The following is a 15,720-nucleotide window of genomic DNA, read 5'->3' as shown; positions in this document are numbered from 1 at the left end:
ATCAGATGCCCGAAAACTGGAGTTATAGACGGTTGTGAAGCACCATGTTGGTGCCAGGAATCAAACCTGGATTCTCTGGAAGAACAACCACAGTATTTTTTTACCACTTTCTCTCCAGCCCCTTCAAATTCCTTTTTTAAGCAGTCTCACTGAAACTGGACCTCACCCATTAGCTGGCCAGCAAGCCTCAGGCATCCTCCTACATCGGCCTTCCCAGTGCTAGGGTTACTGCTACCAAGTCAGGCCTTCTGGGTGCTTGCTGGAGGTCCAAACCCAGGTCCTCATGCTTGCACAGCAAGCTCTTTACAAACTGAGCCTTCTCTCCAGTCTCATCAGCAGCACTTTCAATCAAACACTCTCTTTGCAGGAGGTTATTCATTTAGCGTCTAGAGAATGGACGTGGCCTCTGTTTCATGGACCATGGGAGATCATTCAGGCCAAATTCTAGATGGACCACAGCATCTGGGTAAGTCACAAAGCTTGCCAGGGACTTTTTGCTCCTCTTTGCCTTGGGCTCAGAGAGGTGCAGAGTCACTGGATGATACTTTACTCCTTCGGAAACACACGACCCAGACTCAGATGAAGGCTTCAAACACAGGCGCTTGAGAAGGTTAGTCATTAGTCTTAGAAGCCTTAGTCATTCTTTGTATGACTGTCTCTTATTGTCGTGATTGGTTGACTCACTTTCCCCAACTCAGGGGACAGATTTTCCGTTGATAAAAGTCTATTTTAAGATGAAAGTGGCATCTTTCTAATCCATAGAATCAAGTGGGAAATATGGCTAGTTCTCGAAGCTATAGAAAGCTCCTAACATCTTCCAGGAGTCTTCTACAAGTATCTACATTGTCTGTCCGTGCGACCTTGGGTGACTTTGTTCCCATCAGCACTGGATGAGCTCACACAGTGATAGGAAAGACGCCAAATGAGTTCCTATGGCTTCCATATGCCAGCTTAAGTCACATTTGTCCATCAAGTGCTCTCTACTGCAGCCTTTAGAGATATGAGTCTTGGAGTCATAGCCATGGGGCTCAGGGGTGACCACGCTGGTAGACCTGGCAGTTTCTCACCCTGCTTTCACACCCCCAATTGCTGGTCGCTCCAGTACACAGTCAGCCCCTCGGTTCACAGAAGGTTTTCTGCAGGTGAAAAAGCCACTGCTACATCTGGGTGTCATCTGTCTCATCAACTTCGGACAGGACAAAGTTAGGGTTGTCGTAGCCCCTCTTCATCCTGGCTCTGGCGTCTTTCTCGTTGTAAAGGCACATGGCACAGTGGGGGGTTTCCACTTCCACCGTCTTACCAAAGTTATGGAAATCCACTCGGTACTTCCCTTCCTTGGTCTTGGATACTATGGGGACAAAACGGTAGCCCCAGAGCACTTCCTCTGGCACGTAGGATGTGCGGACCTGGCAGGTTGCGCTGGTGGATTCCACTGTGCCATCTAAAAAGACGACTAATTCAAAGTCCTGCTGGGGAAGCGTTTCTGCTGCCATGTGGAAGAAAGGACTGTGGTGGTCAATGACATGGTAGATTGTCAGCGGGGAGATGAAGAACAAATTCTCGTTGCCGGTATCGACAACAAAGTTGATATTGGTCTGATCCAAAATAATGGTCTCTCCTTCAGGAGTGATAGTGGTCTTCAGGAGCTTGCCATATATGTGACCGCCAATCAGAAGGCTCTTCCTAAGGTTAGCCACTCGGATGAGGAGGCAGAGCTTCCCACCACGCTTGCTGATCACCGCAGTCTTGCTGAAGGTGATGGTCTTCGCACGTTTTTTGGGTCTAGAGATCTTGGCTAAGATGGCGCCGCACATGAAGGAATTGATGATCACTCCTAGAATGGACTGGAAGATGAGCAGGAAAATGGCAGTGGCACACTGTTCTGTCACAAACCTGAATCCATAGCCTATGGTCACCTGAGTCTCCAGAGAAAACAGAAAGGCTGCGGTCATACCGTTAACGTTCTCCACACAAGGAGTGCGATTGTCGGGTGGGTAGAACTCTGGGAGGTCCTTGTGAACATAGGCTACCACATACCACAGGAGACCGAAAAGGAACCAACTCCCCAGGAAGGCTGTGATGAACACGGTCATTTTGTACCTCCATTTGAGGTCAAGTACAGTTGTCCAGATGTCCACAAAGAATATAAACCTTGACTGCACGTCTACATTGCCAAACTCTATGTTACACCTTCCGTCCTTGGAGACCAGCCTGGCTCGTTGCCGTGAACGCCCGAAGATGTGCGTGACAAACCATTTCCGAAGATGTTTGAACATCCTCTCTGTCAGGGCCCTGATCTGAAAACACATCAAAGGGGGCAGGTAAGATCACAGTTGGAGCAGCGGTGATGTGGGTGACACACATACACACTCAGCCACCTCTGAGAAGAGCATTCAAATCATCAGGCTGGTTACTCATTTGCACACACCAACTATTTTGTTCTGGGTGCCAGCGTAAATCTTACATGGCTGCTATGTCACATAAGTGGAGAAGACACCAAGTGGAGAGTTACTAATAGCTAATATGTTCAGGCATTTGCTGACCTCAGGGATTTAAAAACGGGGTCACCAGCGGGGCGATGGTGGCACACGTATTTAATTCTAGCACTTGGGAGGTAGAGGCAGCCAGATCTCTGTGAGTTCGAGGCTAGCCTGAACTACAAAGCAAGTTCCAGAACAACTAGGACTGTTACACAGAAAAACCCTGACTCAAAAAAAGAGGTGACCCATTCTAATCTGTACTTTTGCTTTTTGGATATTATGCAAATCATCTCCTCTGCGTTAAAATGTAACCTATTGCTATATAATAATCTTTGTGAAATCACAAGGCTAGGGCACTATTTGTATTTTTGTGATATATGAAATAATTAACTGAAAGAAAAGGAAATTCATCAATATATCCACTAAATTGTCTTGTCTACCAATACATCAAGAGACATCCTGACCCATTTTAGTTCCTTTGTTTATTAGATGAAGGAACTAAGACTGGAAAATACTGGATGACTTCCCCCAAGTCATACCCTCACCTGTGCCCACCAACTCAGTGCCAGTCAGATTTCGGCTCACTTATCAAATACTCTAGCCTGAAGCTGTGCTCCCCTAGAACACTTGAAGACAGGACTCCTTAGCAGAGCTCACAGCCGAGCAGGTGATCTCGCAGCCTCTGGCTGAGGGTGCACATGCCTGTCCTTGCTTTCTCACATGTTCTGCCAAGACTTTAAACAGAAATAGAATGAGATTGGCCATTGGTAGTCTACACTCCCCTCAGCTGGGCTCCATTCTGATGAACACTGACTGACTTTACCTAACTTCACATATGTTCTGTGAAGGTAGAGCCATGTTTAAACTCATTCCTAGATCTCACCTGCTACTTCAGACTGAGTGTTTACCACTCTCTCCATCAGCGTGAGTGGGTGATACAGGGACTGGATGAGACACTTCAGTGTGTGTGAGAGAGAAAGAAAGAGGGGGAAAGGAGGAAGGACATAGGAAGGGAAGGAGGGAAGGAAAGAGAAGGAGAGAGAGAGAGAGAGAGAGAGAGAGAGAGAGAGAGAGGTTTCCAGCAAAACAGTGTTGGGGCTTTCCCCTAAACAGTCAACAGCAGTGAAACTCAAGGGTCTTAAGCCTAGAATACCTCTTCCTCTTCCCCCACCCCAAAAAATCAAGGTGTGCCCATTGTGGTTAACACGGTCTTTGTGGTATTTTTTTATTAAATGCAAAGATATTTTTAAAAATAGATCGCAAAATCCCCCTTGAAAAATGTGTTTGCTCGTAAGAACTAGGAAGCGAAACCAGCTCGGCGACACATTTTAAACAAAAGCAATATTCCTCAGTGTCTTGTTCCTGGCCTTAACCCAGGTGAAAAGACAAGGGGCTGGACCAAGCAGAAGCAGTGCACAGACATAGCAGAGGGTTGGAATGGAAAGGCCAGGCTCCAAAAATAAGAACATGAAATAGATACCAAGAGAGTTGCATAAGCTCTATACACCCAGACAGCTCTGTCCATCCCTCACAGACCTCAAGTCCCCAAAAGTCACAGGAGAGAATGGCCCCAGGTAGGGAACACACAGGGCAAAGGCTGCTTCCCTGGTTTCTCCCTCCCATTGCTCAAGCACCCAGGTGTAGCCTGGTTCGCACTTTCAAGTGGCAGATGCTCCTGCCGGGGTTCCTGGAAGCTCACACTTCCTTACAGGTTGACTCCCACCAGTTTTATTTATTTATTTATTTATTTATTTATTTATTTATTTATTATGTATACAATATTCTGTCGGTATGCCTGAAGGCCAGAAGAGGACGCCAGACCTCTTTACAGATGGTTGTGAGCCACCATGTGGTTGCTGGGAATTGAACTCAGGACCTTTGGAAGGGCAGGCAATGCTCTTAACCACTAAGCCATCTCTCCAGCCCCATCCCACCAGTTCTAAGACCGGCATTACCCCCGGAACCCACACAGCCTTCGCCACACACCCTTCGCCACACGTTACAATTCAAGATGACTTCTGAAACGCCAAACTCCAAGTTTTTCATTCCCTCCACCATTCTCCAACCTTTCTAAAATTTGCTTCACTTTGAAGGTGAAGGATATTTCTGTAAAGTGAAGTCACATCCCCAATTAAGTTTGGTTTTCCATGACCGTGCCAGCAAAATATGACATTCACTTCCTGGCCTTCCAAGCGGTAGAACAGGAGCAGCGAGCAGCCCACAGAGCTTTCCCCAGGCTGTCTGCACTTACCAGCACTCTGGACACATTCCGTTCTGCAGCCTCCATCGTGGGAAAAGCAAGCAAGTGGTGTTATTGGGAATTATCTGTAGGAAGACTGACTTCTTTCAGAGCCAGATAAATGAACCATAAGCTTCTGAATGATGCTTACTTGGATTAGTTTTCAGCAGCTAAAGAGTGGAGTCATGTGGTTTAAACTAACACAAATGATTGTATTCAGACCAAGCCTGGAGTTGGGTATATATAGGTATATTTTTTTCAAGCCTCACATGGCTTGAATACCGTCATGCTAAGACATGACAAACCACCAGCTGAGGTCCTGGGCAGCAAACGTGGATTGGATCCCAGCATGGCCCCCCTCTCTTTTGCCACGGTCTATAGCACTCTTGCCGTTCTCCTAAGTCGTGCCAAATAACTTTTGGCTAGAAACAATTAGTTATCATCAATCTCCCAGTCAATTTTCTGAAACATAATGAATACTAACCTTTTCGAGTGGTCAAAGATACAGGTGGATGGAGAGACATAGATGGGGACATGTTTACAAGACAAGAGTAAGCTCATACCAGGAAGAAACAAGATACCACATTAACCTCCCTGTACAATAGCCACTGTTATGTAAGACACTGAGATACTATTGTGGAGTTTCATCTGGGAAAACTGGGCTTTACTGGACGCGCACCTTACACGTACTGGATTAGCATACGGTGTTGATCTGTTTGATGAAAGAGTGAGGAGAACTAAGAAAACAAATAAATCCATCCACTCACCAAACCCATCAGCCACACGGCGGATCTGCTGTCATTCAGATCCCACGTTGCCAGGACCGTGTCATTTAATCTAACCACAGACAGAGCCGATGTGCATTTATGAACGACTGGGCAATTAGAGATTATCGCCAGGGTCTTAGGTTATATAATGTGTCCCGGCTTTTAGGTTCCTTTCTATTGAAATCACTAAATCTTAATAGCAAGCAAAGGGCTACACATTAGCTAATGTTTACCCACGTATCCTTGGTGGCTGGCAAAACAAGTGGGTTGCATTATTGCCACTTGCTCTTTATGCCCCAGCATTCTTGTTCCGTAAATAGGACATTTGCAGAAAGCAAGACTTTCCCAGACACTTGCTGCTCATTGGCTGTCTGCGTATTCCTTAGGATCTGAAAGATAAACAGAACTCTTCCTGTTCTCAAGGGGCTCACAGTCAGATGAGAAGGTGAGCTGACTATGTCGGAACTCAGTGTGGTTTATGTAACCCCATAAGTACAACTTTTCCATAAGATTTCCTGTTAACTATGGATCTATCCAAGGTTGTGTTTTGAGCAACTGCAAACTCCTTTCTGTATATATTAAACATATTCAGCTATCATTAGTCCATAGGGATATGCTGACACTACTGTGTGTACCAGTAACTGTGTTAGACAATCAGCCAACATGCATCTTCCAGGTGTCCCAAGGGAGAGGAACAGATGAGTCCAAACAGACCTAGAGGACTGTCACTGTGGTAGGAAACAACAGGTACCCTCCAGGGAGCACCTACTGAAAGCAGAAGCCAACCCCTAAAGATGTGATCGAGTCACAGGTAGCAAGGGCTTCATAAGGAGTTGCTGAGTTATGATAAATAAACAGGTGGATGTGTTTGTAAATGGTGAGAACTGACGGTTTCCCTTACTGCTCAGTAGCCATCACCTCCCCTACCCAGAAGAGCTACTTTACAAGAAGTCCTGTAACAATGTAACAGTGAGACGTGTAACTGTGGCCACCCTGCATATAACTGTGTGTATGTGTGTGTGTCCGTGTCCCAGGCAAGAGCAGCAGAAGAAAAACAAGTGCATTGGGAGAAGAAAGAAGACCCAAGATAACACACCGGAGAGAGTGTTGACGGAAGCTGGTGCAGCCTGGGGCTGCAAAGTCAGGCAGGACCAAACCACTCAGAACTGCCACAGACCCACAGGATAAGCTGGATCTAAAATGAACACCATCCTATCAGTGCTACAGAGACAACCCGGACTTTTTTTTGTTGTTGTTTTTGGGGTTTTTTTTTGTTTGTTTGTTTGTTTTGTTTTTGTTTTTCGAGACAGGGTTTCTCTGTGGTTTTCGAGCCTGTGCTGGAACTAGCTCTTGTAGACCAGGCTGGTCTCAAACTCACAGAGATCTGCCTGCCTCTGCCTCCGGATTAAAGGCGTGTGCCACCACCGCCCGGCCAACCAGTACTTCTAAATCAGCCTGAGACACCTCTGCATAAAGGTCCTTGGAAGCAAAGACATCTTCCTCCAGAGTCGGCTTGTTGCTCTAAAAACACACGCTTCATTTGCATGTAGCATTTACCCCAGCAAAGCTAGCTCTTCCTGCTAATAAGAACCTACACGCAGAGGTTGTTTTGGGGGCTCTGCCCAAGAATACTTCATGTTGGAGAAGGGGTTTCTCGGGGCACTTATCACTCTTACCTTCCCCCTGCTCTGGCTGCTCAGTGACCACTGTGTATGAGAGATGGGGGTCAACGCTTTCATCCCAAGTTCAAATTTCAGGGGCTGTTGTGCCTTTCAACTCGACTCTTCATGGCTCCTATGCAAGCTCAGCTAACATTAGGATGTTTCTGGAGTCAATTGTTAGAGTAGGAAATGTGGACCAGGTGGTCCAAAATCAGGTGCCATATCATTGTCTCTAGTCCCTTGGTAACTGTGATACAAAAGAACTTCACGTTTCTCCGAAATTGGTCTGCCTCAGACCAAGAAGCAGTTGAAGTCAACAAACATCTCTGGGTCGTCCAGTCATGCATCCCTGGGACTCTGGGTGTCCTCTCTGATGTCTTAATAGATTTGGGCACATGCTCTGCTCATTGACCACCTACTAAGTACCAGGTGCCGTGATAGGAGCAAAGAAGGAATGGCCCTTACTTTGTAACCACTCCCAGAGAAGTCACTCAGTAATTATCATGCACCAAACTAAAATGGTACCCATGGGCTATGTGGAGATGGCCTCTTGAGCCCATCTTTTCTGAAAAGTCCAAAAAAAAAAAAAAAATGCAATTGCTTCTGTAGAGGGCTTCCTCTTTTCTGTGGAAATCATCTCAGGATGGCTGAGAACAGCCTCCCTGTTGGATCTAAAACCCTGCAGAGCCCTTGGAGCCTCAAATCTCCTGACTTTCTGGGCTGCCTCTCGTCTGTCTGGGACCCACAAAGTGGCAGACCTTTGGTTGGGCATGTCAGAACTTACCTCTAATGTCCTTGGCATAACTGAGCATCTGGTTTATTTCGGGTAGAACTCAGAGGGGTCAGTTGGACTCAGTTCTTCTCAACCTTACATCCTAGGTATATGCCCCCATGCCTTTGCCAGGCTAGACTGGGTAATGCATGGGAAAATACGTCACTGTGGGGAATGAGTGTGCCTCATGACTTCTCCCACAGGAAATCAGAGTAGCCTATCTGGAGTGTGGATGCAACATAGGTCTTCTAGGGTCCTTCTCTCCTTTCAGAAGGATGCTCGAGAACAAGCTAAAGGGATCACATGGTCTGGGGCACCTCACAGGCACACAGTGCTGAGGGTGTCTCTGGGCCTCCTAGCTGCAGCCCCATTATCTGAATGAGTTGGTGTGTTTTGCATGGGAAGTTATAGGAAGATAGGGGACATGGGCCAAGAGTGTTCCCAGAACAGGAAACGACCAGAAGCAGCTTGACGTAGTAGAAGTATTCTAACTTGTGTTCACAGGTCTGAACTTGAATTCCAGCTGTGCCATTTAGTGACCAGGTGAGCTGAGCAAGTCACCCTGCTTTCCTGAGCTATCTCCTCATCTGTGAGATAACTCGAATGCTATCCCGCCAAATATCGTATAGCAGAATACACAATGTCCTGAGAGCATATGACAGTGGCAATATTTATTGATGGTTCCCAAACTGAAACCAGCACAGCAGTTTAGCCAAATTTCACCAGCTCTTACCACCATGGACTACCACATAGTCAACCTGTAACTGCACCAGAGGAGAAAGGGCTCCTTAAAGGGGAGTGAAATATTCTGGCCATATGTGGCATCTATGATTGATGCTGGTTTCAGAAAGCCCACTTCCTGATAGGAGTAGCAGCCTAGAAAAAGCAAAGATGATTCATGAAGGATTGGTCAATAAAAAGGCAGAGCCTTTTCTTAGAAAGGCCGGGCACCTAGGCATAATGTGGTTGCCACAGCAACTAACTAGCGTGTAACCAGCATCACTGCTATTTACACTTGTTCCCTGAAAGGGCAGTCTCTTCCCTGATGCCCACAATTAGGTTTTGGTGGGCAGACAGTGGCACAGACATCATTGACAAACACTCTCTGTTCACCCTAGGTCTGAGGAGTTGGGGTGCTTGCTTTGCAACCATGAGGACCTGAGTTCAAATCCCCAACACTCATGTAAAAATGCCAGGCAAGTAACTCAACAACCCAAAGGTTTTGGGGGTGGAGACTAGCAGATACCTGGAGCTCAGTGACAAAACTGTGAGCTAATGGTGAAAATTGACACTACTTGCTCCTTGCTTGCAGAAGTCACATGAGCATGCACCACTCTGCATAGAATTGCTCTGCTATAAAGACGTGGAGACTCATGGAAGCTACTAAATAATACGCGGAAGGCCACTGCAATGATTTAAAGTCTGCACGTTCAGGTTTTAGCTGTTGTCTAGCTAACTTGTGGATTCACTGTGCATCCTGAGAGGATCACCAAAGATCTCTGCTTCAGGCCCCAGTGGGAGGCTTTGGGAACTCTATTGTTCCTTTGGATGAGCCAGGCTGCGAACAGCCAAAGCCGCACTCAGAGAAGATGTCCGTGAAGTAGTATCAGTCTTGGTGGCAGCACGGGTTGGCCATAGTGTGGATGCTGGGAACTTCTGTGTGGCTTCCTGGCAGATTTCCGAGTGCAGCTGTTTCTTAAGGTCCTTTGAAAATGGTGGCACGCACTGCCTTGCAAAGGAGGATGCTTGGTCTCGGCTTTGTCCAGAGTTTTTAAGAGGAGCACTTCCCCGGGGTCTATGAAGATGGCAACAGAGAACAGACCTCCACCCCAGGGAGTTAGGGGGTATGAGAAACTGGCAGGCACACAGTGGAAGCTCCCAGGATTCTGCCTGAAATATTCTTCCCCTCTTCCCATCTAAGCCCAGGAACACTATGCCTTAAGGAGGAAAGCTCTGCTTTATTGCCTGAGTTGACAGGGGAAGAAGTTAAAAATGAAGACTCTTGTCCCCAAAATGGATAAAGATAATGACCTCCATCACCTCCTCCAGTCTTAAAAAATGAGAATAAGGGCAGAGTGACAAAAAGAAGGGCCCCAGGAGGCTGCTCTAGCCAGCTGATCACTCCAGGAGTCACTGTTGCATGCTGTGTGTACAGCGCCCCCTGGAGCACAAGAGAGGCACTGCTTACGGACATCATGGGGGCCCCAAGCACACACACAACCTGCATCAATCAGTTGCATTTGGATCTCATAACAGTTCTGAGAGCCTGAGAACTGAGGCCCAGAGATGTTATGCAACTCGCTCAAAGTCACAAAGTAGAAAAACAAGCATAAAGCTTAGAAGGATCTTTGTTTTTAAGCTCTATGACATACCCAGAACATCTGTAAATAGCTACAGAAGGCAAACATGATTTCAACACCTGCTCGCTGTGTGTGGGAATGGCAGCTTGGCACACATTTCCCTGCTTTGTGTGAGGAATAAACTCAGATGGTGTGAGCTACTAAGAGATGAAGAAGCGAGGTCTGATTAGAGGGGAGAGAATGAGGTTTTGGGTCAAGGAAGAGTCTATGCAAAGGCACCACGAGGGGACTAGAAGGGCACAGGGCACATTGGATTGGGTCTGAGGGTCATTGGTGTCACTAGATGTGCCCTTCAAAGTCCTGGACAGCTCAGAAATGGTCAAAATGCCGGTGGAACGAAGAGGTGACTGCGGGTGCAGGAGAAGACTTGACACCATCAATTTCTCTGCTTCACCGGGCAGTGGTGGCACACATCTTAAATCCTCGCACTCGGAAGGGAGAGTTTGAGGCCAGGCTGGTCTATAGAGAGAATTCATGGACAGGCAGGGCTACACAGACAAACTCTTGTCTCTGAAAAAGAAGGGAGCATGGAAGGAAGGAAGGAAGGAAAGAAGGAAAGAAGGAAAGAAGGAAAGAAGGAAAGAAGGAAAGAGAAAGAAAACTCTCCTTCCTTCTATAGGTTATATGGCTTGAGTATGGGCAATGGCCTGCAGCTGGAGGAACAGTGCCCTCCACTTGGAGATGCCACAGATATCTACAGGCTGTCTGCACCTTCTTCAGCTTGCAGTTCAATCTGATGGTGAGGAAGAGACCTAGGACTGCCCAACACACAAGGCCACAGTCTGGACAAATGGGACAGCTCCCTTCAGAGTCCTGGGTACCATCCTAGTTAGATAGGGTAGGCCAGACTCTTCCACACAGAGAGAGTCAGAAGGACCGCTCTGCCTCTCATGAAATTAACTTTGACTCAAGTTTTCAGACTTGGTCTCGGTCCAGGCCTTTCTGAGAGTACTTGCCCTAACAGTAAATTCTGATTCCTAATAAATTTAGGATTGAAAATTAAATTAACACAACGATCCAGAGGCTTTCCTGGTCTAATGGCCTCTGATTCTTACTTCTATTAAGCAGAGAACATCTCCACTGGAGGTGTCTGGGCATATAATCTTCCAGGGAAACCAGTGTATCTTCTCAGCAGGCAGCCTGGGGCAGAGACTGTGAAGCAGTCATATTACACGCACAGGAGGATATTAGATATTTAAAGGAATTCTAGAGTGGATTATTTTATAAAGTGAGGAACAATTTTTTGCAAATCAAATAATCACCGAGCACTCATGTATCTCGTAACAGTGTGTTTGGGTGGAGGCGGCGAGGCTGGAAACGGGACACATCGGTAATGACACGATTCTTAAATTTCACATGTCAAGCCACCCACCTCAAATGGCACAGCAATTTCATGAAAGAATTTAAATGTTTATAAAACTCCTATTTATTATGTGCTCGCAAACCCTGTTATTAGCCTGACCCTTCTAACTCTCTGTGGTTTGGGTTGCTATTACATCAACTCACTCCTTTCAGCCCAGAAATAAATGAATTCCATATGAATGAGAGCCCCAAACACTGTCTGCAACAAGACTGTAAGCTCTGCTTTAGAGAAAAGATAGAGAATTCCCAGCCTTGACGTTAGTTACTGAGAAGGCAACGGTCCACTGAAGCCTAGGGAGGAGGAACATGGAAACCAGTATCTATGTCCTGCATCCACAGGCAATGGCTGTCTCAACTCAGCTTGATACACAGATAAAGCTGGGAGCCTTCAGTGTCAGCCCTTGTGTTTGGAGAGGCATGTAGAATACCTTCTGCTCCCATAGTCTAACTATTTCCCTGTTCCAGTCCCATCGAGTCACCAGGGTAGAATGTGACAAGTGGGTTTGAGGATTTGAATCAAAAGGTAGTCATTGATTTGTTTATACTGGGTGCTGCAAAACCATGTAGTGGTTCAGCTTCCTCAGCTGTAAAGGGGACATTTAGATGTACCAGACAGACAGACAGGAGCTTCAACAGCCCTGGGGATAGCAAAGAACGGAGCCTAAACTTACCTTACAAAGTCCTGCCACTCCTGAAGGAATAGAAGGGGTGGGAGGAACAGCCCCAGGGACACCATTGTCTGTGCAGCCTTTCACTCTGGGCTCCTGTGACCCACGTCAAGTGTGCACTGCATGGCACTTCCTGAAGGGTAAAGAGAAGGACACAGCTTGAGGTAGCCCATGGAATAGCTGGGGACCAGTTTTCCTGTAGCTTCTATTGCTTTGCCCCAGGGGACCTTCAAAGATCAATTATTACCTGTTTGGGCTCGAGCTCTGCCAAGCCATCAGAGTTACATTAATGGGGAGGCACGCCCTCTACCCTTCCACATCAAGGTGCTTTCTGGGAAAGCCCTGGGGCCACAAGGAAGCAGAGCCGGTAGTCTCTGTGACCCCGTAGTTTCATGCCACCCAGCCACCTTCTGCGCATGCCTGGTTCCCATCTTCAGGGCTCTACTTTTGGGTCGTTGGAATGGCCTCCTTCTTGCCACAGGCAGAACCCACGCAGAGTGTGGTTCTCTTTGAATGACATCACAGAGGCTTCCCACCCCATTCCCTCCAGAACTACAAAATATTTTCATTCATCCTTGTATGTAAAAACATGATCTACTCTTGTGTCCGTCATTGAAACGAGAAAGGCAAGAACAGGGGACATCTTTCCAGGATTCATGGGCAAACCATGCCTGGCAAACAGCCCACTGCAGCCCCAGCTCCCGAGAGCCCAGTGGAGCCTGGTCTGACGCACATTCACGCATGCCTTTCCTCCCTCTCCAGGTACAGCGACCTGGAAAGGAGGAAATTCCATTTCCTTTCCTCCTATTTGTCCTTGTCCCTCTATCCTAATCAAAAGGAATAGAGAGAAGCTCCTGGGTGTCAGACCTCACTAGGCTGCAGATTGGTGCAAGGTGGCTTTGTTATAAGACGGATGAAATGAAATCCACCCCTGTCCTGCACAAACACTTGCCCCCAGATGTTTATAGCGGCTTTATTCATTAGGGCTTACAGGAGGAAGCAGCCCTACGTGGTTTTCACTTGTCCGGGAATAAGAAGTGGCATGCCTATAGAACGGAAAATTGTTCATCCCCAAGGAGGAATGACGGTCTGATGGAAGCCACAGCATGAGGGAATGCTCTACAGCAGACTTACACTAAGGAGACCAGATAGTCTACGATCCTTCGCCAGACATGTTTGGGATAGGCAGACCTATACAGAAAGAAAAATAGGGAAGTGGCTGCCCAGTTGCTGGGATGACTGCCAATTGTTCTCTAGAAGAAAAGGAAATGGTTTTGGTATTGACTGTGGTGATAGTCGCATAGCTTTGTAAATACATTATTTTAAAAAAATTACTGAAGACCGCTTCTGATGGCGGGATTGTATAATGGAAGTTATATCCCACTAAAGCTGAACATGCACACTAAAGTACCAGCGACATAGTAGGAATGCAACAAACTTCCTCCCACCCTCACCCAGCTTCCGCTCCTTCAGACACCTAATGGAACCTCAGGTGACCCTGACTCACCACTGCCACGGCTACCTATTGGTTACCTGATCCTGGAGCCCAGAAAGCATTGTTCTGGACATCCATCCTTTCTGTGCTTCCTGGCTATAGAGACATCTGCTCTCTTATCTGGGTTCAAGGACAGCCTAGTCTACAGAGTGGGTTCTAGGACAGCCACAACTTCTTAAACTTCTCCCAACCATAAGGAGCAGGGGGAGTCAGGTGCAATGGAGAAAGTGAAGTCCTGGGTCCCCATCAGGCTACACTGGATGGATTATGATCTAAAACTTCAGCTCCACGGTGCAACTCCCCAACACCTCCAGGGCTGTTAGTTGGGGCTTCTGCACCCACGAGTATTCCAGGAAAGGCTCATGGGACCCTAAACAGCCCATAGTAGGTGGAAAGATGGTCTCAGGCTCTTGGTCTAGTCACACCACATGTAGGCTTCCCACAAGAGTGCTTGCCCGACGTTGCTGTGAACATCATCATCTCTGGCTCTTGTCCTTTGTCTCCCTGTTTTGTCATTTAGCACTTCTACTATTTCTAGCATTTAATTCTTTGCTCACAGCTCTTGTATTCTGGAGTCAGCATCATGGAAGCTAGTCTCTCCAAAGGGTTAACACCAACTCAAAGACAATCCCAGAGTCCACGGGACCACTTAAAACCTTTCCTTGAGATTGAAGAGATGGGTCAGCAGTTAAAAGCCCGACTGCTATTCCAGAGGACCGGTTTTGATCCCCAACACCCACGTGGAGGCTCAAAACCAATTGTAATTCTGGTTCCAGGGGGTTCATCACCTTCTTCTGGTCTCCAAGAAACACTCATACACACAAAATAATAATTTTTACAAAATTAAAAAAAAATGAGAACAGATCTGAAGTGCCCCATAGTTCCACCACTCCATCACCTCCCCTGATGCCCACCCTACCCCACAGGACCCTAGCAGAGAAAAGGACTAGCGAATGGAACCTTGCTGCTCCAGAGGGTGATGGCATGGAGTCCAGACTCGGGATCCAGTCAGAGGGTGACAGGATCAGCCCTACAGAGTTTGGTCCCTAGGACAAAAGCAGGGCTGATGTCCTTGCCCGCTTCCTGAGGAGTGTCCTGCTCGCGAGTCAGCAGTAATTCACTGGACTCCATTCTGTGTTCAGTAGTCAACCTTTAAAAAGAGAATCCTTCAATAGGGTGTGGTGGCACACGCCTTTAATCCCAGCACCCCCCCCCCCTTGCAGAGGCAGGTGGATCTCTGTGAGTTCAAGGACAGCCTGGTCTCCGTAGTGGATTCTAAGACAGCCACGACTTCCTAAAGAGACCCAGTCTCAAAATCAAAACAAACAAAAGAAAACAAAAAAGAATCCTCAAATCACAATGACCTGGTTAATGATACCTGGCCAAACCTAGGTACCCCAGTTATAGGGATGTGTGATGGTTTGGGGGAGAAACTTAAAGATAGCCTATGGCAATCTGAGCCCTAATTGCCTTGAGAAAAACTAGCCCAGTCCACCTGCTGAGCAAGTGCAGGCTCCCTTTGGCCTCTGGCCTTGAAAGAGGTGACTATGTTCAAGTCTGGCTTACATTCAAGCTCAGTTGTTCTCTGGGGCATGACCAAGTGCCTGCCTGGAAGTTTCCAGGGCTCATTTCTCCCATCTAACCGATGAGAGAAGGGATGGGGGCACAATTACTAAGCTGTTGTAATCCTCTCTCTCCTGCTCGCCCCTCTGTCCAGCCAGCACCAATGTTTCATGATTCCTCCTTCAGCAGCATCAGACTAAATCCCGACATGTCCCATCTTGTTAAGGCTCTCCTGAGAGGGAAGAAGACCTCTAGGAATTGTGAACAGATTGACAGCTGTGTTCAGCTGGAACTAAATTCCTGGGTCTCTGGCTCCTGGAGGTTGTGATCAGCATTAAGACTGAGGTAGTGCC

At 47.2% G+C, this 15,720-nt stretch overlaps 1 protein-coding gene across 2 annotated transcripts; it reads right to left on the bottom strand.

Moving 5' to 3' along the window:
* Positions 1 to 1,157: 1,157 nt before the first annotated feature.
* Positions 1,158 to 14,853, bottom strand: Kcnj1 (potassium inwardly rectifying channel subfamily J member 1). Of its 2 annotated transcripts, XM_041657863.1 has the most exons (3): positions 14,765 to 14,853; positions 12,313 to 12,442; positions 1,158 to 2,297 (listed from the first exon to the last, which is right to left on the bottom strand). In XM_041657863.1, the coding sequence occupies exon 3, from the start codon at positions 2,274 to 2,276 to the stop codon at positions 1,158 to 1,160; it is 1,119 nt and encodes a 372-aa protein (XP_041513797.1). In that variant the 5' UTR covers positions 2,277 to 2,297; positions 12,313 to 12,442; positions 14,765 to 14,853. The 2 variants fall into 2 exon arrangements, with proteins under 2 accessions (XP_041513797.1, XP_041513796.1); XM_041657862.1 differs by lacking the exons at positions 12,313 to 12,442; positions 14,765 to 14,853 and adding an exon at positions 4,732 to 4,767.
* Positions 14,854 to 15,720: the final 867 nt, after the last annotated feature.

Source organism: Microtus oregoni, unplaced genomic scaffold (assembly GCF_018167655.1).
Source record: "Microtus oregoni isolate MIOR12 unplaced genomic scaffold, Mior012 000008F_ref0000371, whole genome shotgun sequence".
Taxonomy (NCBI): Eukaryota; Metazoa; Chordata; class Mammalia; order Rodentia; family Cricetidae; genus Microtus; species Microtus oregoni.
Note: the sequence above shows the minus strand (reverse complement) of the source record. Positions and strands in the feature narration are given on the sequence as shown.

Bases quoted from the DNA above. Each gene is read 5' to 3' on its own strand.
- Kcnj1 (XM_041657862.1), bottom strand. From the start codon at position 4,767: ATGGAGGCTGCAGAACGGAATGTGTCCAGAGTGCTG. The intron at 2,298-4,731 runs GTAAGTGCAGAC...ATGTGTTTTCAG, and splicing joins GGAATGTGTCCAGAGTGCTG to ATCAGGGCCCTGACAGAGAG.